The 23,200-nt window shown below is 47.3% G+C and overlaps 2 protein-coding genes across 2 annotated transcripts; both read left to right on the top strand.

Annotated features, from left to right (window-relative positions):
- Positions 1 to 2,225: 2,225 nt before the first annotated feature.
- On the top strand, positions 2,226 to 15,967 carry LOC104474281 (uncharacterized). The gene is made up of 19 exons (XM_086759794.1): positions 2,226 to 2,458; positions 2,879 to 3,008; positions 3,172 to 3,265; positions 4,057 to 4,207; positions 4,555 to 4,717; positions 5,212 to 5,337; positions 6,568 to 6,630; positions 8,033 to 8,155; positions 8,581 to 8,736; positions 9,416 to 9,469; positions 9,768 to 9,985; positions 10,817 to 10,893; positions 11,050 to 11,160; positions 11,753 to 11,839; positions 12,735 to 12,842; positions 13,030 to 13,151; positions 13,371 to 13,493; positions 14,651 to 14,693; positions 14,869 to 15,967. Exons 1-19 carry the CDS (start codon positions 2,353 to 2,355, stop codon positions 14,944 to 14,946), a joined length of 2,133 nt encoding a protein of 710 aa, XP_086615920.1. The 5' UTR covers positions 2,226 to 2,352; the 3' UTR covers positions 14,947 to 15,967.
- Positions 15,968 to 20,625: 4,658 nt separating this feature from the next.
- On the top strand, positions 20,626 to 23,043 carry GNG13 (G protein subunit gamma 13). The gene is made up of 3 exons (XM_086759830.1): positions 20,626 to 20,789; positions 21,723 to 21,845; positions 22,835 to 23,043. The coding sequence occupies exons 2-3, from the start codon at positions 21,748 to 21,750 to the stop codon at positions 22,938 to 22,940; spliced, it is 204 nt and encodes a 67-aa protein (XP_086615956.1). The 5' UTR covers positions 20,626 to 20,789; positions 21,723 to 21,747; the 3' UTR covers positions 22,941 to 23,043.
- The last annotated feature ends 157 nt before the right edge of the window (positions 23,044 to 23,200 follow it).

The following is a 23,200-nucleotide window of genomic DNA, read 5'->3' as shown; positions in this document are numbered from 1 at the left end:
TCATGCTGCAGAGGCAGCTCTGCGAAGGAAATGATGTCTCTACTGAAAGCGCTCCATACCTCTGAAACCAGGCCACCTATTTAGGTGTCGGGTTTAGATTTTTCATTGTAAGCGCAGGAACTTGAAACGCTTTGCCCAAATGTGTTGAAAGCTACGAAGACATTCAAGATTATTCATGGAATAAATATTCATTTGCAGGAAGACTTTTTTTTTTTTAAAGCATTAATATTTCGGGCAGCGTGCTGCAGTGTGTGCGGCCGCTTAGAGAAGAAGGTGATCACATTCCAAGTGCTGTTTCAATAGTTCCTAATATTAACAGTACCAGAAACAAACCTCATTTTTATTATTTAATCACAGTTTCTGCTTAAGTTAAAATACTTAGCACTTACTTAACTATTAAGTAATTACCAGTAATGAAAAATTCCCTCAGAATTAGGCTTCAAATGCTTTCCTACCAGGTACTGCAGTACCTTCACTTTGCTGATAATCTTTAATCAAAATACTACGTTACGCTTGTTGCCCTCAACACCGGAAAACGTCCTGATTTTATTCACAACTCCTCTGTCTGTTTTCTTCCCATAGAATAAACGATTACTTTGCCAACAGCATATTAATATATTGCAGCTTTCCATGGCTCAGAATTTCCATTTTTGAGGTATTTTCTGTCCGGCCGGGTCCTGTCTGAGCCGGTGTGGAGCTCTGGTACCATCTAGCGTTACTGGGAGATCCTGACCGGCTGCTGGATGTGGCCTTTTCCCGGCTGGCCTCCCGCTGGCTTTGCGGGGCGAAAACCCAGTCGCGACAGAACACGGCGATTAGGGACGACCATGTGCAGTGGAGACATCTTCTCCGCCCGCATTCTGGGCTGGCTGGAGGGGAAGGGACTCTCCTGGTTGTGGGGAGGCGTCCGGGGCCACGCAGCCGGGAGCACGTGCAGGCTGTCGCCTGCGGGGCCCAGGCCAAGACGCCCCCAAAAAGGCCACAGGAGACTCAATGGGGCTTCGCCGCCTTCCTCTTCCCCTCCTGCAAGGTCTTGCACGTCAAGGGGACCCACCAAATCCTGCACTGATGCCGATTTTCCTCTCCTACAGCCTGCGGAGGGTTTATTTAAACACTGTGGGAGCCCCACCGCAGGCCTGAGGCCCGCGGCCCCCCTGCCCTCACCAAATATGGCGGCCCCCACGGCGGCTCTGCCACTCCACAGCCAGGGCGGAAGTAGCGCGGGCGGCGTCACCGCGCGGGCCCCTTTCGGGGTCGCCGCCCCGGAAGTACTCCGTCGTTCAAAGAGTGGCGGGGTTAGGCGGTTCGGAGGCGGCGGGAGCGGGGCTGGGGGGGTTCAACGGTGAGGGGGAGCGCTCGGGGAGAACGGGCAGGAATTTAGGAGGGGATAGGTCGTGGTGGGAGGGGGTTGCGGGGTGAGGGGGAGCGGGGAGCGGGTTAGGGCCCAGTGGGGGGCGGAGAGCGGGAGTTGGGGAGGGGGGGACGGGACGGGGTTCGTCGGGCTTGGAGTGGGGAGGTGGGGAGTCCGGTTTTGGGCGGGGGCCAAGGGGTTGGTGCGTGAGGGTCGCGGGGGGGCGATGGGGTGAGTCGGGGGTGTGCGTGTTTGAGGCTGGGGAGCTGGGAGCGGGAGGGGAGGGGGGGGAGCAGGCGGGGCAGCGCTGGGCCTGGAGCCTCCAGTCTGCAAGGGACAGCCGAGTTACTGTGAATAACAATGGCCGTTCGTTCTTTCAAGGGTGATGCCACTAGTTCTCATCTTTTTTTTTTTTTTTTCCTCTTTGTTTTTAGGGTTCTCTCCGCTCTGGATGGAAACTGCAATGTTTTTTGAGCTGCTGACTGCAGTAAGGGTTGAACTTCTCTGTCCCTAGTGTAACTTAATCATAGAATCATAGAATGGTTTGGGTTGGAAGGGACCTTCAAAGGCCATCCAGTCCAACCCCCCTGCAAGGAGCAGGGACATCTCCAACCAGATCAGGTTGCTCAGAGCCTCATCCAGCCTGGCCTTGAACGTTTCCAGGGATGGAGCCTCCACCACCCCTCTGGGCAACCTGTTCCAGTGTTCTATAACTCGCATCGTAAAAAATTTCTTCCTAATTTCCAATCTAAATCTACCCCCCTCTATTTTAAAACCATTACCTCTCTTCCTATTGCAACAGGCCCTACTGAACAGCCTCTCCCCATCTTTCTTGTAGGCCCCCTTGAGGTACTGGAAGACCGCTGTCAATCAACATAGATGAGAAGCTTGGGTCTCGAAGTCTTTTTCTTCCCTTCCTGAGGAAAGGACCTTCAAAGTGGGAACAACCCCTGTGACCTATTTGCTGCCAAACAGCTCCTTTCCTTTGGAGTTCTATAACCATGGGGCCATCGAAAAGAGAAGAGGAAGAGCTGAGCGTAATCCTGATCAGCGATGATGAAGCTGAGAGCACGCTTGGGAGTTCAGCTCTGTTAGAGGACACACTGGGTAAGTACCGTGCTCTTGTTGTCGATGGAGTTCTGTAAAGAACTCTTGCAGTAAACTGATGGAAAATGTGTGATATGCTTGGAATGTGTCTTTCTGCTGCTGGGAAAACAAAGTATCTCGAAAATCAATAAAACCAGGAGGAACTCCCATTATTTCTTAAGTTTTGGGATTTCTTTGATGGCACTAATTGCCTTAAAGGATACTGCTCTGTAGTTTCAAAATATTACAGACCTAGCTGAGACTGGGTCTTTTCAATGTTCATTGGATCCTTTTTTTATTAGATTACTTCTGTTTTGATAGCATGTGGAAGTTTTTTGTCCCAGGCCAGTGTACCATTCTTACTGGCACCATATGAAATCGTAAGAAAATTTGTGCCTTAAAGCATTTTTGAAAAATAATTGCCTGTTCTCTTTTCTACAGAGAAGTCTGCCCTGGGAGAGGAGAGATCTGAAGAAGTTGTGGATGAGGAATGTGAACTGATGGTTACTTTCTGTAAACAAGCGAAAGTGATGCCTCATGCAAGATACGACTGCACAATGCACCCGTTTGAGTACGTTCAGTGCTCTGGAGGTTGACGTGGGGCTTCACCTTCCACGTGTAGTTCATCTTGTCCAGTAAAACCTTGTTAGCTTTTCAACTTCTGAAAGCACAAGTAGAGTTGGATAAGCATGTAGCTTGTTTCATAAATAACTCTCTGTTTTTCAACTCCGTAGGCGGACGGAATGTGATACGTGCTCACCCCTTGGGAAAAATGCTGATGTCTGTAATCAGTGCTACTGCTACATTTGTGATAAACTGGCTTCTGAGGTAAGAGCTGTAATCAAGAAATGCACAGGTTTGAGCAAACTGAATTACTCAACAGTCTTCTAAAATAAATCACTCTTAAGCACACTATAAATATAAATAAGTGATACACGAAACTTGGTTATTTTAACAGCTCCTCTCATAGGTGTTGATATCTGAGCACATTCTAGCAGGACTGTGAATCGGACGCTGTCCGGGTTTATTTCTAGTAGTCCAGCCAGTTGCTGGAGCAGACGTTCAGTTGCTATAAGCAAATATAAGCTCCTGTTTGCTTTAGACACACGGTGTATTTCATGGAACCAGATTACTAAATCAGACCGTCTCTCGCTACGCTAGAGAAATGTCAAAGTTTTAGACTGTCCTAACCTAGTGAGAGACAGTGGGTGAGTTGTGAGAACGGGGTGTGTGAGGTTTGTTTGCTTGGGTTTTGCTTAGAATTTGGAAGACTTCAAACTGTGAGGAAGGTTAGGGTGAACACGCAAAGACAGTGCTCTGTTACCAGCTCACAGTGGGGAGGGTGCCAGCCCTAAGTGTCTCTGTAAGGTATTCAGGAATGAGAGTAAATTATTACGGGGTTTGGGGTTTTTTGGTTAGCCGTGATACTGAGGTATTGCTGTCCAGGCCTCTTGCCCTGACTGTCAAAATACTTGGCTGTGTGGCTTTGCCTAGGTGTGTAAAGGATGAAATTAATTGTAGTCCTTCACTCAGAGGAACTGAGTTTTGATTTGCTCAACTAGAAGAAAAAAAAACAAAACCCCAAAACCTGTCTGTGTTTTTAATGTTTTATGAAACAGTGCCAGAATTGGACAACGCCTTCGCTCTGTCACTGCAACGCACACAACAAAAGCAAATTCTGGAAGGACCAGCGTGACTTTGCCTTGGCGGGTGTTCTTGTCATGTTCGATTTGGAGCTCACGGATATAGACGCGGACCTTCGGCATGGTGGTAAGCGCTGTGCTCTCATACTGGTCCTGGGAGACCTGTGGCTTGGATGGACAGCTTGTCTGATCCACAACTCTCTTTACAAAGGCCTGGTGAAATTTGAAGGTAGTACCTTACTGTTGCTGCTCTCTTTCTGGGCCACACTCAGACCAGACACGGGTCTGAATCTTTTGTGTTCTCCTGCTTTCCTTCCTCTGGAAGAAGCAACAAAACTTTCTTGGCCGTTAAGACTGGGTGTGAGTAACTTGGGAAATATTTCACACGGGGTACTTATGATTGTCTTTCTGTTTCTCTTAGTTTTGAAAAAAAAAATACTGCGCTAGCGGTTTCACATCTGTCTGCTCTTTTAGGAGGTCTTCTAATAAAATTTATCCAGGAACTTTCTGTGGAATACAATAAGTATCTGGTTGGAGAAAGAATGCCTCCCACACAACATGAATGCTTTTGCCTTCCAAAATTGCCTCCTGGGCAGTGCAACAGGTGCAAATCCCGCAGCGTGGAGGTTGTATACAAGTAAGTGATAACAGAGCTCAGTTACTAGCAGTACTCACTGGTCGGTGGAGGCTTGCTTTCCTTTAGTCAAGCGGTAATCGGAGTCATGGCACGTGATATAGCAGAAACACAGCTGAGAGAATTTACTTGGCTGGTGAGCTATTAAATTGCATTGGAATGTCATTTAAACATCCCCTTAAATACATCGTTAAATAGATATTAAATACAGCTTTAAATACATCTCTTGTGCTATGCCAAGACACCTTATAATATCCCTCACTATTATAATCTGGGAAAGCGTGAAAGCAAAGCTTGTATTTTTACTAATTTGCTTTTTGGGACGAAGTTCAGCTTTTACTCTATGGTATGTGCCTTTAAAATGCTTAAAGGAACGGCTGTGCATGGAAAGGCAAGTCAGTTTGCTCTCAAACTGCAGAATGGACGTAATTGCCATTTGTTTACAAAAAGTATGTCATTGCAGACACTTTATCTTATGGATTGCTTAACTTCCTTAGGTATTCTGAAGTTTTTGCGCTGGTAACAAGATTTTTAAATCAAGCGGAAAGAGAGAGTCCTAAAGCTGCTGCTGTCATGTTTCTGGGAGCAGCTAAAGAGATAGCACTTCATAAAGACCCTGCTCTGTAAGTGTCCAATTCCACATCCAGTGTGTAATCTTAATTTGCTTTTGAAAAGGAGGAGTCGAAGTTCTGGTTTTTCATTTACTAAGGGTAGAGATGGTGTGAAGATCACAGCCTTGGCTGCAGCACAGTGAGAGGAAAATGAGTATGCCTGAGGGAGAAATGGGATTGGTTACGGGGAGGGATTTTGGGGAGAAGAGAAGGTTGAAGGTTGGATATGAGAGGAAGAAGTTAAGTGGGGTTGAGTCATGAAGGGGAGAGATGATCTCCAATGAGGAGAAGGAATTGGAGATGGGAACCGGGAGGAGGGGAGGTGACAGAGAGCAGGTGATGGCAGGTGGGGTTAATTCCCCAGTAGAAGGTTCGGGGGCAGGGGAGCTTTCCTGAGAGGAGAACGCACAAACTGCGTTGTCTGAGGAGACATCTGCTCCTGACCTGGAAGGAAGGGAGGATGTGATGTTCCTTGGGTTTTGGTTTTAGGTGCCTCCCCGTAAGTCTGGAGGCTGACCTGTCAGCTGGGAGGACTGCATGATAAATAAATAAACACAGGCTTTAAATGCTTCCATCTTTACTACTTATGCTGGTTACTTTCTTGTTTATATCCTGGCTGTTTCATGCTTGATTACTGTCTAGCTTGAGCAAGGTCTCAGAGCTTTGCTTTGCAAAACCTAAATAATTTGGGGCTTAAATTCAAGGCTTGTAATAAGGGGGAAGTAAATGTGGTCTGGGTTGGTTCGACAGGCCAGAAACAGCAGCTCCTCTGCAGTTCTTCCTGAGGAACTGTGGGGGTTCGCGAGGAGCGGGCTGGATACGTTATTTGGGTAGGTCTCTCTTCGTACACTTATTACGAGTCCCGCAGCAGTCCCTGCAGTTACGTGGGACGTGGTTTGGCCCTCTCGTGGGGTGATGGTGCACAGCCCTTCAGAGGCTCTGTAAAAGCAGAGACGTGCCCACAACGGCCTGATACGGCAGGTCAGACATCCTGGTACCGCTTCACTGTGCTTGGCTCAGTGAGGGGGAAGGTTAGATACTGCTGTGAAACAACGGCAGTTCTAGAATGCGTTTTATAATTTCAGCACTTGCTTTATCTGTTTAAAATAATTTTTATTAGCATGATAGTTCCCAATGCTTTTTAAGAAAAAAGTGTTTTCCTCAAACAGTTGAATGTAGAGAAGGGGAAAAGGCAGGAAAACCAGCCAAACGTTAATTAGTGCTTTTTTCCTCCCCTCTTAGAAGCTGGCAAAACCTTGGTCATACTGCTTCATTAAAGATTGCTGTTCCCTGTCTGTTGCAAAGGTAGGATTTGTCTTAGCATGTGATGTTGAGGTGGCAGTGGAATGGTCACTGCCTGCAAACTTTCTGCTGGCATTTAAAAGGCATCTAAAATCACTTCTGTTCAAAGGAAAAAGTGAATGCTTTAGCTCTTAAAAGCCAAAAGTCAGCTTGCACAGGTGTGTAGTCTTATGGTTCTGTAGCATCAGGAACTCCTTGTCAGGGAACACAACCCCCGTACGGCCTCAGGCACTGCTTGAGCAGTGCCAGCACAGCCCGCAAGCTGCCTGCGTGTGGACCGCAGATGGGTAGCGACAGGCGAAGAGTATAAACGACAACAGGCACCTATCGGCCTAACGAGCAGGGGCCTCAGCATTCTATCGGGTTCTACAGCTGTAAGCTACAAATCAGGATTTTTAGGAGCTCTGTTTAATATGAGTCCCTTTCTGTGAAGGGCAGTACCTGCCTTATTTAGAGCCACATAGACACTCAAACCCTTCGTGGTGGCCTCGGAGGAGAATAACTCAGTGGGGAGCTCAAAGCCAGGAGGGTGGATTACTTTTCAGCTGCAGTCTAGGCCAGACCAGAAGGTGGTGTCAGGTAGCTGCTGTGGTTATGAAGCCAAGGAGTAAATAGTGTCTGTCAGGGATCTGAACAGCCGCTGGGATGGAGCAGTCGGGGATGTAACATAGTAAGGTTCCCCCAGAGGCTGATGAATGAGGACATCTAGCTCACTTGGCTTAATTCATTTCTCATTTTAGCTTTATATTTCACCTTTAACCTGAAATTCACTTGCCACAGAAGGTTAATGAATTAAGAATTAACTTTTTTCAGGAGCGCTCAAAAACAATTATATATTCTCACCTCTTATTTGAAACTAATGACAGGTATAACCTAAATCCTGTATCAGCTTTCATTTCAAATTACTATTCTTGAATTTTTTAATTTCTTCCTTTAAAAGGACAGGAAAAGGAATTTTTTTTTTTGCCTCCCTCCCCCAACTTTAGGAGTTAACTCTTCTTTGTGTCAGTGTGTTATCTCCAGTTTGCAGTTAAGACAAAAATGGTTTCGCTAGCTGTGAAGCTGCTGGGAGCTCAGGTTGATGAGGCTGCTCATCAGATGTTTCTGTTGAGTTTCTCACGTAAACTCACTGGGGATCTTTGTTTTAAAACTTTAGACCACAGAAGTTTGGTTTCACTGGTGTTTAAAAATAATAGGAAAAGAACAATACTCCTATTCACTACAAATCTTAAAGCATAAATTTAAATGTAGATCCAAACTGTCTGACGCTTAGCTAAAAAATGCCAAACTTCTATAGAATAGTTTCCCATAGGATTAAAAAAAAAGTAATGACTTAATAGTAATTCATCCAATTTTAAGAGGTTTTTATTTTTCTGTTTTGTTTTTCTTTCTTTTCAAAACCTAGGATCACAACACAACTTCAGAGGATGCTGGTGTTGTGTGACTTTCCAAAAAATTTGTATGAAAAGTTTGTTCATTTTTTTCAGTCCATCTCACTTCCATGTCATTGTTTTGGCTTCTCCAATAGGTATGTTCTTTGGTTTTTGTTTACAGAACTTTATTTTTAATACGGTTGTCTGATTTGAAAACAGCTATATAGAAGGGTTCTTTCACTGATAGCGTTAGGTGTGAGCGTTTTATAGGAAGATTTCAGTATTAGCTGCTTTTATTTGTGCTGTCCTTACAGGAAAAGTTGTTTGATGCTAATAGCTAAGCTAGTGTCCAGATAGCTTTTCTCTTTTTTTTTTTTTTTTTTTTTTTTTTTTCTCCCTCTCTTTCTTTTTTTTTTCCTCCCTCTCTTTCTTTTTTTTTTCTCCCTCTCTTTTTTGCTCTCAAAAGTGAACTGTAAACCTCAAAATGTTTTATTAGTAAATCTTCGTGTTACTTAAGGTAAACAAATTGCAGTGTACAAACAAAAACAGGGTTAAAATGACTTTATTTTTATATTTCCAGCTTGAATGTTGTGCCGTGGGACCACGTATTACTGACGACTGTTTTAAAAGGCCAGAACATCACTGGTCAAAGAACACAGAAAGGAAGAAAAGTATTTCTGTGGGAAACACTCCCTGTTATAGAGGCTCGAGTGGAGAAATTGGTAGACAAAATGAAGTAAGATTGGTTTGGTCTTGTTCTGGATTTTTTGTTTTATGAATTGACCTTTTAGGTTTTGCGTGGTATTTACTGTAGTGCAGTGTGTTCCCAACATCTGCAGGAGTTCTGTATAATGGGGAAACGTACAAAACAAAGACACACTTGAAGTTGTTCATGCCCATTGCATCTTCTCAACGAGGCCCGTAGCTTTTTGAAGCTTTTCAAAGCAGAATCGAGCCCTTTGAATGCTTCAGGACCAGAAAGGAATGTTGAAGTGGATAATTTCTTTGTTCCCATAACCCCAGTTTTAGATGTGGATATTTAAAACAAATGCTCTTCATCAAAGGCTGACTAGGTGCAAGACAGCAAAAAAGTGTGTTCTGGTCTCTGGGTATTCAGAAATCTGTGTTCAAAAGAGTACACTCTACTTAAAGAATTAAATTGAAAGGCAACCTCCTGTTTTATTTTGCAAGAGTAATGTGTGGATAGCTTCTTGAAACTTGTTTGCAACTGTCTCTTTCTGCCAGTTGTATTTCTGTCCTATTGTACAGCGTCTCTTGTGTGGGAAGATCTACTGTTTTGTTTCATTAATTGTAGTAAATATTTAATTGACTTGTATATAGCTTTGCACTTCCTTCCTCTTCCTACTCACACTCTTGTTTTTGTTTGTTTTGTTTTGTTTTTCTCTTCTCCCTAGCTATAAAGAAGTTGTTCGCTACCTGAGAGCTGTGAAATGCAATGATACCAAAGGGTAAATGGCTTTTTACATGGTGGTGGGATATTTTTTGGTTTTTTTTGTTTGTTTGTTTGTTTTTTAATTATTTCTTTGCCTTAAGCCTGTGTTTCTTCAATGTGGAATAAACTGGCAGACTGAAAAGCAGAAGGATTTTGGCAGCTGTTTGCTAAGTGAAAGTAGTGCTCTGTGGCAGCTAACTTCTGCCTTATCGGGTGTAACTTACTACTGCTCAAGCATAATCAGACCTATAGATGCATACTGTCAAGCTGTCATGTTAATACCAATCAAATATTAATTTCTTTCTTCTTTCCAGCTTAAGAGACCTTCGAGATAAAATCCCATTCTATTTGTGTAAAACTGGAGACTTCCTGGATGCTGCGCACTCGCTGCTGTTCCCCGTCAATAGCCTTGCCTGCTGTACCGCCTGCCGGCTGACGCCTCTGCAGTTTGAGGTCTACCTGAAGATGTTCCGAACCGGCAGTGTGCCCACTGGAAAGGATATGCTCGACTCTGGGCCCTGGATTACAGTTGGCAAGTGTGATTTCTTGCTTATGTATGTTTAGAACCTTACTTAATTACACCTCTTATGTTTTTCAATAAATCCAGTAACATTCTGAGGGACTCTGAACCCAACTATAAATCGTCCGGACTAAAGCGTGGTGCATAACACTAGGCAGGAAGAATGTCTTTATATTTGAGCATGGATTTGTTTAGTGCACTTCACACAAAACGCTGGTTTTGCCAGCTGTGCAGTTGTTTTGCTGAAAGCAACCTATTAAAAGAAAATACAAAGCGCTCCATTACATGGTGGCATTACCAATGGCAGTGTGTAACGTAGCGTTATGGTGTGTCTCAGCCTTGACCTTGGCAACAGAAGCTTCCTGATAGAAAGGGTTTCGTGATCTGTGTATTACTTTCTGTTGTTAGTTCAGCCACTGATAACTGTGACCACCTGCTTTGGTGCGTGCTACTTGTCAAAGTGTGTTCTGAAATGAAAGATTTATTTTGGAGATACTCAGCTACTTCAACTACCAGTAGAATTCTTAGACATGTGAGATACTGATGGGGCGTATCGCACTGAGCTGTAGTGTGATGTACATAAGGAAAATTTTGTTCTGGGTCACCTGTTGTGATGGCTTAGTCTAAATTGTGTTCAGTTGTTTGCAGCTTTCCAGAAGAGCGTTTAACAGTTGATGTTATTTTTCTATTCAGAACCTACAAAATATTGTACAATAGCTGTGGACGCTTGTTTGTCTGATTTGTTAGGTTTCTGTTGAAAGATACCTGTGTCTTGTTTGTGTTCCTACTCCGAAGTTATTCAGGGAATGTAAGATATGTTTTGGATTTTTCTTCTTTTTGCAGGCCCTCCGTTGAAAGATGGTGTTCTAATTAAGCAGGCACTCAAACTCCTTTACAGCAACGTGTCGCTGTACCGGAACGTGAGTCTGCATTAAATCTGTGTTTCTGTGTATTACCTGTTTTGACCAGTTACTTCTCTAATGTAAGGACTTACTGTTAGAACCCTTTTCTCACTGAATCGTTTACACCTCTGAACACATTTGACTTTGTAAAACAAATGTTCTGCTGTGTTGCAGCCGAAATGCTGGAGTTCCCTCATCATGATTTTGGGTAGTAGCAGTTTGCTGGAAAAAAGTGGACACCTACATCCCCTATCCCTGAAAGAGCCACCGCTTGACTTCCAAAAGGTAACTGAAACGATACTGTGAAATGCAAGAATCTGTTGTCTGGTTTTTTACAAGCCTTTATTTGATGTGGGCATTGGCTCATTCTCCCAAATACTAAGGTTAACTTTCCAGTGCCTCATCGAGTACTCTTGCAGTCTTTGCCGAATGTAACACTTGGAAGAATGTTGTGGTTCAGGAGTGTTAAATGCAACGGTAAACAAATAAACTCTGCTTGCAGCTCGGTGCCCAGTACTGATCCTGTATCTTTTAATGTTGAGATGGATCAGATAACAAACTGGATAGGAAAGGAGTTTTAAGAAAAATGTGTTCAGATAGTTCTAAAGAGTCAGTATCTGGGTTTCTTCACAAGAACATAAATAACTACTTGCTAAGCATAGTAGGTTAAAAGGAAAAGGTTATGTGGTGTGGTTTGGTTAGTGCTGTAGTGCCCCAAATTTCCTTGAGTGTGATGTGAACAGTCAACCTCATCTCTAGAAAAGCTGGAAAAAAATAAGTAAAAGCACATTAAAGAGCCGTTTTGGGCGCTGCTTGATGCTTGTAGAATGTCTGGACACTCTTCCTTTTTACTTGTGACTCATTACTTCTGTTGCAGGGAGTGCTCGCTGCCAGTGGCAGCCTCTTGGAGGAACTGAAGGCAAAAATTAATGTTTCTTTACCACCTGGTATTTTCTCTCCTCATGTAAGTGTGCACGTGGCAATAAGGAGATTTACCATTTGTTTTATTGTGCTTTAAGGTACAGTAGTATTGAAAACAGTCAGGTTATTTTGAAAAGCTTTTAGGAGGAACCTTCAAGATTTTTTTTTTTTTTGGAGGGAGTTGGCCTAAGACTGTTCTTAGCACAGTCTAAGGGGAGGGCAGGTGTCTGAAGGTAGGAAAATTATTGGGGTCTGTTCTGGTCTGACACCGTCTTCGGCCTAGGACAAGTCTTGGTTCATCATTGCCCAAATGTACGCATTTATAAAACGGGAGGGTTGGTGATAATGGATTCTGTCCTACCTTCTCACAAGGTGTTCTGGTGGTGTTTGATTCAAACTGGAGACTGCCCTTTGAGACGTGACAATGTGTTGTTCTCAAAACTCAGGATAGTCCTGAATTCCTAAATTTGTTTTGAATTATGGTTTCAAGTGTAGTGGAACGTGTTTAAAGATGGCTTAAAATGTATTCTGTCTGAAATGCCAGCAGTACATCTCAGGAGCTATCTTATTCTTTTTTACTTCTTTTGAGGCAATTACATTTAGCTTACTCTCCAAATATGTGAGTCCTGGGACAGATTTTTTTTTTTTTTTTTTTTTTTTTTCTCCTTAATTCTAGTTCTGCTTCTGTGATGGTGTGAGACTTTGTGTTTCTGTGAGGACTTTGAGAGCACCAGGTGAAACATGTGATATAAACAGAAGTACCTGTTCTATTCCCCCTTCTTTTGGGCTTCATAAGATTCTTGTGGGTGTTGTGTCTGACATCCAGCCTGCCTGACTGGAATGGTAGTGACTTAGGGCTGATTTGAGTGGATACAATATACAAGTAGTGGGAAAGTGGGCTTTAAAATACGTGTTCTTGTTGATATCTCTTCCTGTAGTTGCACCATGAGGCTTGTCTTATTCTCGCAGTGCAAGCAGTCCAACAGATGCTTTTTTGTGATCTTCAATACTTGAATTCCTTCTTAGAGATAGCCCTGGCTTTTGGGGTGAGTCTGAGATTTCTGTTCTAAGAGATTAAAACTAATGATCTTTAAAATCTGTGTAACGCTAACTTGGAGATTTTAGACATCTTTAACTTGGTTTTGTTCCCCTTTACCTTTAATTTATGCTGGTTTTTTTAAGAAATGATTCGCAGTTATATTAAATCACTGGTTTTATTTTGTCTCTTCCTAGAATAATTTTTGGGCCCTGAGGCTGTTACTGGAACAGCTTTCCTATGAAGAACATGTCCTCCATGGAACTGTCAACCTGATTTTGAGAGATCTAAATACTCAGAAAGCAACAATGCTAAAACTGTGAGTAAACATTTGCTCCCTGAAGTCTCTTTGTTTATGGAAACAGTAAGAGCAGTCCCACAGCAGTAACATTTAGCAGAGACACAATCCTTACCTCTTTGAAACCAGCAAGCCCAGTGCTTTGGATGAGTCAAGAATGCAAATAAAATGCTAGGAATGGATAAGAAAGTCTCTGTTGTTGACCGGCTGTGTTCTGTTTCCTGGTCTTGTATTGCTTAGGTGGCAAAACCTTGGTCCCCAGTACGTGGGTGAGTTCCTTTCCTTGTTCCTGACCTGCAGACATAAGAAGATGCAATCCATTGGCCTGTTCACTCTGAATATTATCACAGAGAACCTGCATATGTAAGTGTATCTGCTCTCGGCAACCCCAGCCAGTCATCAGGATAATGTATGGTACAGTCTAGGTCTGCTACTTAAATATATTTGTTATCAGCAACAACCAAAAAACCTCTCATTAGGACCTACAGCAAAGGAGTTACTAGACTCTTCGGAGACGTAATACTGCATCAAACTTTATTTAGAGAAAATAGCTGAAAGTAGCTCAAAACGTGTATTATTGTGTATCTACAAGAGTACAACGGGTGTACCGATGTCAGTGTTTCTTTTTAACTTGTAAGGAATATTACACATCGTGGTGAGGGAGTAGTCCCCCACCAAAAACCAAAGATTCAGGAACATATGTGCACTGTAATTCTGAGGACACCGTTGGGTTTGTTCCTGTCACACTTGGTCTCTTAAAAAGAAGAGAGGCCACTTGTTCTGCAGGAGCGCAAAGCTTCTGCGGGTGGGGCAAACAGTTCTGGAAATCTTTATTTAGATTACAAATTATAATGAAACACCAATGTGTCACTTTTGAAACCACTAGCTGTTCGTAATCCTCGCTCTCCTGTGTTACGCAGGAGCGTAAAGCGTTATAGGCTTTAGAGTGACAGACTTTAATCTATTGACATAACAGTTTTTAACCGAATGGAGTCTGTGGCTGCACACCGCGAGGGAGGGTAGTTGCTGCTCTGGCAGTTTGAATTCACACGTGGCTGATGGCAGCAGAGCAACGTTCAGAATTCACTTCTTGCTAGCTGTCTGAAGTGGAAATCATGGAGATGTAAGACGGCCTGCTTTGAGAAAGGCTTCTGTCTCTCCTCTCCAGCCCTTGCTGTGTAGCTGAGAAAATAAAATGCCTAATTTCACTCAGTTGTGTATGAGTTAAGCTGTATTTAACAAATTTGCTATTTGATTAATTGTCTTTTTGCGAGGCTTTACAGAATGCTTTAGCAGTGATTAGGGGAATCTGATGAAATCCTGTTTCTTATGGTCTATCTTTGTCTTAATTATTTTACTCTACATCTGATGCTGAAGTCATCTCCATGTGGAAGCTGAAGTGAATTGTTGGATTAGCCTTCTTGTAAAGCTTTGATCAATGCAAAACTTGGAGTGGCTGAAACGGGGGGCAGGTCTGTCCCTGTGACCAAATGGATTAAGAATCTGCGTCTGTTTTTCAGGTGTCCGTGGGCAAAGCATCTTTGCAACTTCTTTCACAATGCAGTGAGTATCTCTGTGTTTTAAAATGTAACAACAAAGCATATCAATGACAACTATATTACTTATCAATTAGATAATTAAATATATCATTTGATATATCATATGTCAGTGTAATTTATTACAACATTAATATAAAAATTACTGAAGTATACTGACTGGTTTTTTCCTCTCTGCCCAGGGATTAAGGCACCTGCCCCTTGGGACCACAGCTCTTCATGAAGTCTCAAAGTTCATAAACATTTTTGAAAACCTGTAATTTGGCAAAATCTTCAGCAACGTTTTCTAATTTGTCTTAATCTGAGAACTCTCTTCCTGGAGTCCCTTGTGTTCTGCTTTGGTTGTCATCTCCAAAACATTTGGCAGAAAAATTGACTTGAGACAAATCCAAAAATAAAATCCTAGGTGAGGAGTGGCTGCATTTCAGGAGACGTGTCTTGGAAGTTTCCTTTCTTGCAGGTCCATGTGTTAAGCAACTGTTTAAAGAGGCAGCAGATCTAAGTTTGTTTTTTCTTAAAGCTGGTCTGCAGAGAGATGCTGATCAGTGAGGGAACGAGGGGAGAGAAACAGACAAAGTAGAGATCACCACAATCTTTGCTTCTGTTGTGTCGCGCAGCTGCGCTGCAGGCGAGATGTCTGCAGCACAACAACTGCTGAGAGAGCAAAAGTTTTGAAAAAGGAAAGCTGCCTCTCCACAAGGTGTACAGCAGCAGGCTTTAAAATGCTGTTGGCACACCCTCTTTTCTTTAGTGTATAATTATAAAAAATAAACCACTCATGAGGCTGAAGAACGGTAACTGAAGCTTGTTTTCTTGCTTCAGGAAACCAGATTCAGGAAGGCCTAATGCAGTAAATAGCTTATTTTGTTTGTAAATAATAAAAAAAAATGTTTTCAGGGTTTTCCAGCTGTGGGGCTTTGTTTCTATTTTCTACAATAGGTGACTTAAGCTGGTGCTCATGGCTCTCTGGATTTCTCAAATCCCTATTGTAGTGGTAAGTTTAGGAGTGAACTTTTGAACTCCGGAGGCAGAAATGAAGAAATATTTCTGGCGCGGTTTGTACTCCTCTTTGTCCCGCTGCGCTACCTGTTTGCATGGGTTTGGCAATCGGGGGTGGGGAAATCTTAATTATATGGTGAGCTGTATTTTGCACGCTTAAGGCTTTCAGTGGCTTTTGCAGCTTTTGTTATTCTAAATAAGCTACACTACTATTCAAGTTTTCTACAAAAATGTATGCGTGTCTAAATCAACACAACATTAAGTAAAACTCCATAGAAATTCTGTTATGTTGTCAGTTCTGTGTTGGATTTTTTGGGTTTGTGTGTTTGATGTTTGGATTTTGGGTTTGGTTTTGTTTCGTTTTGTTTTTTCCCTGATGATTGCTGAACCTTCCATCCTGTCAAAGTTCAGCCAGGACAAGCAGAGATCGGTGAGGTCCCCCAGACTCGGGAATCTGGTTCTGCTGGTTGTCAGCAGGGTTGGCCATGTGATGTCTCATTCTGGTCCGTGCTCCTAAAGATGCGCTGCGGTGTTTCATCCCGGTTTCCAAGAGAGCTGTTTCCAGCATGTTCCTGATAATACGATCTTTCTCACCTCATCTACCTGAGTAGCAGAGCTCCCTGTTCTCCTATAGCTAAGTGGGAGAAAAAAGAGGGAGAAGGCAGCTGCAACCACCCATCGTCGTAGGCGCTGTATCTGCGTTCTCTGCTTTGCCCTGGTGCAAGAGCTTTCCTTTCTCCTGCGGTCTGGCCTGGAACGCGCTCTGGGTGCTCTTCCAGCGGTGCAGAGAGGTTGGGCAGCTGACCCCGCTGCAGGCTCCTGTGCTGAACTCTCCCAAATAATCCGTTTTGTTAGTGCCGGGGCATGGCAACAGTAGGGTGTCACCGCGTGCTTTGTCGCTTCGCTGTGGGTGCAGAAAGACAACAGCAAAGCCCAGTGAGCCCTAATATCAGCTTGAACTCAGCCTGGGTGCCCTGCTTGGTGTCCCGTGCAGGAGCGGGCACGGGAGGGAGAGGAAGCAGGGGAGGGCAGGTAGTTTGTTACCCTCCGAGCCTGGATTTACCATCGCCAGGAGAAGCTTGGAACTGCTGATTTGCTGTAAGCAAACAGTGCGTCTGTTCGTTATTTATCTACTTCTGCATTGTAATGAATTACAGCAGCCCCTATAACCTATAGTACAAGCCTCTCTATATCAGTATCTTTCATGTATGAGAAAAATACTTTCTCTGAAGACCTGCGCTCGACTTTGGGCAGGAGTTGGGCAGACAGCTATAGTCATTGCAATCAACCACAGGAAAACGTCTTCCCGGTACCCTGAGACGGACGAGTATAGCCCCAGAGGTAAACTGAAGGCTGATCTCGGCTGCTTTGCTCCAGGTAGAATTGAGATGAAGAGAGCTCATTAAAAATTGAAATGCGGAGTTTGGAGAGGAAAATGGGCACCTGGAGCTGCCTCGTCCAAATGTCGTATTTTAGCAAACAGAACCCTGCTGTTTTAGCAAGGGTGTGTACAGCCAAACAATAAACAGAACCTTTTGCAACTGTCTGTATTGAAAAGAGGAATGTCATCCGAGAACAGTGCAGTTGTCTTGTGATCTTAAAGCCTGGAGCGGGAATGCTGTTACCTGGCGTGGGAGCATAATGTACTGCTCGGTTGTGGCCAGCAGGCCCCAGACCTGTTCTGAGTGCGTGCATCGCTGCTGATCAGCGACAGGCTTTCTCAAGTACCTGCTAATAAACTACTTGTCTTAATTTTAAGAACAAATACACAACTCCCCCCATCTATGATACCAGTAAATGTGTGTGGCTGGTCCAGCTCTGCTCTGGGGGGAAATGGTGACGCACACCCGAAAAGGGGCGGCCTAGATCTTCAGCTCGGTCTGCATCTGAGCGGAGAACGTGAAGCGGGCAGCTGGACAAGGGGGGTTTGTACGATAAAATTGTCAGAGAGGGAGTGAGGAGGCAGGGGTGAGGCACAGCCCCCTCCCCAAACATGCTGCCTTCCTCAACCACGCTGCCTCTGCCTGCGTCACGCTTCCCAGCCTCGCCTGCTGAGTGGGCTGGGGGAGAGCTGATACCGTTCCTGCCAAGGACACTAATTAACCTGCTAAATGAGTTTATCCCTTCCCAGGGTGCACCAGAAAACCAAGTTATCTAAAACACCATCCCAAAGAGAGCCATAATTAGCAGCCGGTGCCCAGGGCAGACCCCGTGCTTCCCAGGGATGGCTCGGCAAGGGGCTGGGGCTGTGGGCTCGGTGCTGGGGTGGTCCCTCACCCTCCGACCACGCGTGGCACCAGGCTGCGTTTGTCACACGCGACATCCCCAGCTCCTGCCTGGGGAGTCCTCTCCCTCAGCTCTCGGAGCTGCTCCCGGATAACGCAGGGGCAGCAGGAAGGTGCGGGATGCAAGTCGTTGCACAGCCACCCCAGGATACGAGGAATTCACGCTCCTCCAGCTGCCTGCCAGACCAAAAATACCCAGTTTTAATAACTGGACTAAGCAAAGGGAAAACCAGCTCGTTGCTGGCTGCCAGATTAACAGATGGCTGCGATCGTTAATATTGCAGAACTTCAGGAGTTCATAATTCTTTAATCTACAAAGCCGGCGGGGTGGCTAATGGGGGCCATGCGACCTGCTGCGCGGGGGCTGCCGGGTCCCTCCCAGACCCCCGAGGGTCGGGCAGACATTTGCCCTGGTCCTGCCTGGCCAAGACAAGGCTCCGCGCCGGCGCCGGAGGAGCCTGCGGCCGGGCAGATGCTGCCTGCGGGAGGGATGAGCTTGAGGAACCCCCCGGGCTTGTGGCCGGTGGCTCCTAAATTCCCTGCGTGCAGCCGCGCAGCCCTCGCTGCCCTCAGATTGTGGACATTCCGCGGAAATCCAATAACCCGTCTCCAGTGTCATTTTATCGTTAAACCCAAGCCTTTCCCATAATTGTTTGGAGGCAGCGCGGGGAGATTACGATTGATGTCAACAGGCAGATAATCTGCGGTCCAGCGGTCGGTATCACTGACCCCGTTAATAGGCGCCGGTGGCATTTGGGGCGCGGGGAGCGTGCCCTGATCCGCAGCTGGCCCGAAGGAGCCCCACGGCTCTTTGCAACAAAGGAAAGCCCAGCATTGGTGTTGCAATAAAAAAAAAAAAACGTGTATTTATTATTCACTTTTGGTGCTGCGGCTGCAGTGGGCTCAGAGTTTGGCCCCAAACAACTCCATCGATCCCTGGCCAAGCCCCAGACGCCTCTCGCGGAAGGGCGGAGGGCCGGCGGCTCCGTGAGGCTGCCGGGGAGGCTCTTACGGCTATCGATCGCCCGCCGAGGCCGAAGGCTGGGAGAGGAGCCTGGCTCTGCCCAGCCCTGGGCCCACGCGCTCTACGCAACGCTCTCGGCTTGTTCTCAGCGCGGGGCATCGGCCTCCTGCGCGGCAGAAATGGCTCCGGCGTGTGATGCTGCAAAGGCTTAAGGGAGGAGGTGGCCTGTGCGGATAGATGTGCACATACACACACGCGTGTGTGTATATATATACATACTTGTGTGTATATAGGTATTGGATTTCTGTACATTACAGAATCAGAGTCGTTTGGGTTGGAAAGGACCTTAAAGGTCATCTGGTCCAACCCCAATATAATATAGCGCGTGTAAGACACATATAATCAACATGATACAAGTTGTATCTACATACATACATATAATACAAATATATATTTTCCACCACCAAACACGTGTGTGTGTGTGTATATATGCATAAATGCGTGTATATAGGGATGTGTAAACCTATGTGTATATAGACGTACACATTCTCTTGCATTTTATATACACACACACACACACACACACACACACACACACACACACACACACACACACACACACACACACACACACACACACACACACACACACACACACACACACACACACATATCATATCATGTCAATTGTATTGTACCAGAAATACAGATCGTGTGTTTCACCTCCGTTTCACCGAACGCCGAGGGCGCTGCGGGGAGTCACTCCCCGAGAGCGAGCGAAGGCGCGGGTGAGCAGGGACCCCTGGGTTTGGCGATGCTGGCCTCGGGCTTGGGGTGAAGACGGGTGCGAAAGAGGGGCTCTTGAGGCAGGAGCTGGGCAGTTTTCCTTTGCGGAAACCTTGCTTTTAGGGGGTGTTTGTCTGATTGTTTGTTTTGTTGCTGGTTTTTTGTTTGTTTTTCTTTTTTTAAGCACAAAGCTGCTTTCCCCATAATTACCTGAAGTTCTTTTTTAACTGATTGCTTAACAAAGGGTGGAGTTGGTAGGAGGTTTTGGTTTTTTTTTTTTTCACTTCTTTTTGTGTTTTGTTTGGTTTTGTTTTGTTTTGTTTTTTGCTTTTTGCGTCGGTTACATTGCCTTTAATCCAGTAACAACTGTTGGTGGGCTTCTGCCCCTCCTGGTAAGTAAGTCACACGCTATTAATTTTTAATGTTGTTGCAGTTTCCCCGTGTGCTGACCCTGCCCCTTCACCCACCGTATGTTTCATACGTTTAGCCTCCAACTGCTCACTTTTTGCTGCCTCTTTTTTTATTTTTTTTTTTTTAGCCAAACCCTTCCCAGCTTGCACCCCCGCCTCCCACTGCCCCCAGCACCAGGGAAGTGGGAAGAAACAAAAAACCCGGGGCAGCGCAGCGGGAGCAGCGCCGGGGGGGGGGAGAGCCATGGCAGGGATGCAGGCAGGGATGCGGGATGTCCCTGGGGAGCCACTGTGTCCCACCACGCGTCACCCCTCCCACCTCCTTGGGACCCGTCTGTCCCTCAGGGCTATGGGGGGGCTGGGGTAACCCCGTTTCGGCATCTCGGCCGCCGGGTACCAGGACGCTGCCTCCATCCCGGGCGTTCACGCTCAGCGGAGCCAAATCCCTTGGGAGCAGCGGGGGGCGGGGGGGGGCGCTCCCATTATCCGGCTCCTGCCGTGTCGGAGGCAGCTGGCCCGGCCGTGCATTAATAGATTACACGGAGGATTCGGGCTCGCCGGCAGCGGGGGCAGCGCTCGCAGGAGACAAGGCCGGGGCGGCTTGGCCAGCCGCATCCCGGGGACGGCCGCGGCTCCCGCTGACACCTTTTCCAGCCGAGGTAGGTGGAGGGCTCGGCCACGGAGCCGGGATGCTGCCGGGACCGGGATGCTGCTCCCCGCCAGCGGGGACCAGGAGCCCCAGGGCGGCCGGACCGGGGATGCCGGGGGAGGGGGATGCTGGATGCCGGCCCTTCTCCCGGGGCCGGTTATTTTTCCGGAGGATGCTGTGCGGCGCAGCCGGGCTGGGGCAGCCTCTGCAAGTGCTGAGCCGTGCCCGTGTTTGAGCCGTGGCCGGGCTTGAGCCGTGAGGGTGCGTGGCCGAGTTTTGTGCCCCGGTGTGCAGCACCCCCAGCCCTTTGCCTGCCCTAGCGCCGGGGGCTGCAGCCTGGCCTGGGGTGCAGGACGGGGAGCGTGGGCACCCCCGGGTGCTCCCCTGCGTGCTGGAGGGGTTGGGGCCACGGGCTGGAGGGGAAAGGTCCCCCTGTGCCACCGATTTTTGGGGTGGCACAGGGAGCCAGGTGCTTGCAGGTCTCATGCAACCGTGGTTGCAGCTTGCCCCCCCTCAGCTGCTGTGCCTCAGTTTCCCCATGGTGCCTGTCCCCAGCGTTAGCCAGCACCCAGGGCCACTGCTGCAGACACCCCCCAGTCCCCAAACAGCTGCTGTTTGCTGTTGCCGCTCTCAACGCTACACCCAAAGCGCAGTCAAATCGGGCCAGGTTCTGGGGTTTTGCATGTGCCCGCGGCTACAAGAGGCAGAGCCGGGCAGTCATCCTGCGCCAGGCCGCCCTTGCGCCCTGCCGGTAAGGGCACCCCTCGCCTTAGGAGAACAACCCCCCAAAGTTCCTGGAGCCACGGGCTGCTCCGCCATGGGGTTGGAAACCATCCCTGGAGCATGGCAGCATGCTGTCCTTGTCCTGGGGCACCCTGCTTTGGGGAGGGTGCAAAGCTGGGGGGGCTGGGGAGGGATGCAGCACCAAGGGTTTGGTTTGCAGCCCCGCAGAGCCCCCGGCTGCTGCCATGGACGAGTGGGACCTCCCGCAGTGGAAGAAGGAGGTGGAAAGCCTGAAGTACCAGCTGGCCTACAAGCGGGAGATGTCCTCCAAGACCATACCTGAGTGAGTGGGCGCGCGCCCTCCCCTCCCACCCCTCCCCACACACCCCCGGCCCAGCCCGGCCGCAGCCCAGGGCTGTGCGCAGCCAGGAGCAGAGCTCAGCTCTTCTTCCGCTCCGCAGCCAGCACCAATGGCCCCCTCCATATTACCTGGGGGCTCCCAAAACAGGGTGTGTTTTGAGATTTTTTTTAAATTATTTTTGTTTTTAAGTTCCCTCGCAGTTCTTCCAGCCCCCATGGCAGACCCCACGCCAGCCCCAGTGCCCATAAAGCCCCGGAGCACCCTTCCACAAATCCCCACCCCATGTCAGCTCATTTCCAGCTGCTCCTATGGTGGTGGGGATATGACAGCAGCTGTGGGACACTCCCCCCTGACACCTAGATGCCCCCCAAGACCCCCCAGCACTCCGCGCTCAGCCAGACGGGTGTGCAGAACCCCTGTAAAACAAAGTCCTGGAAAGGTTTCCCCTCACTCCGCGGTGAAGGACACCCCACCAGTTAACCCATCGCTCTTAGAAGCGGGGGACAGAAAAAGTGTAACTGGCAATTAAGGTTTAAAACACAACATGAAGGCTGTCCCCGTGCTGACAGCCACAGATGTGGGGGACAAAATGGCTTTTATCAAACTTGGCGTGTGCTTAGCTCCCCCAGCTGAAAACCAGGCGGGTGCACGGGGGCTCACGTGCCAGTAGGGCTCACGCATGCTGTCGCCAGAGCGGAGTGCACCCCACCATCACCGCACCCCAACGTCGCTCTCTGCCAGAGCGGAGTGCACCCCACCATCACCGCACCCCAACGTCGCTCTCTGCCAGAGCAGGGTGCACCCCACCAGTGCAGTATTTATCCCGGGCACTACAGCTGCACCCCCCCCCAATTTGCCCATTTTGCTGCTGCAGGGACACGGCTGGGTCCAGCGTCCCTTGCAGAGGGTGACGCATTTCCAAAACGCTGCAGCCGAGACCGATGCCCACCCCTCCGCTCCCCTCTCCGCAGGTTCGTGAAGTGGATCGAGGACGGCATCCCGGAAGATCCCTTCCTCAACCCAGAGCTGATGAAAAACAACCCCTGGGTGGAGAAGGGGAAATGCACCATCCTCTGAGGGGTCGCCCCGGCCGCACCCCTCCCGCCGCCCTTCGTTTCCCCCTCGGAATGCACTTTTTTATTAGCTAGCTTCCTAATATGACTGCCTGAACAAAACCGTACCCTCATCTCGTCTTATTATTTTCAGTAGTAGAAGTGGGTTTTTTTTTTTTACAGGGGACGGAGGGAGGATGGGGAAAGCACACCGGGGTGGCAGCGCGGAGGGACAGGAGCAGCAAAGGTTTCTGCTGGGTGCTAGGTGCAGACCTCCACTCACTT

The sequence above is a fragment of the Chlamydotis macqueenii genome, chromosome 15 (genome assembly GCF_036417535.1).
Source record: "Chlamydotis macqueenii isolate bChlMac1 chromosome 15, bChlMac1.mat, whole genome shotgun sequence".
NCBI classification, from domain to species: Eukaryota; Metazoa; Chordata; class Aves; order Otidiformes; family Otididae; genus Chlamydotis; species Chlamydotis macqueenii.
Note: the sequence above shows the minus strand (reverse complement) of the source record. Positions and strands in the feature narration are given on the sequence as shown.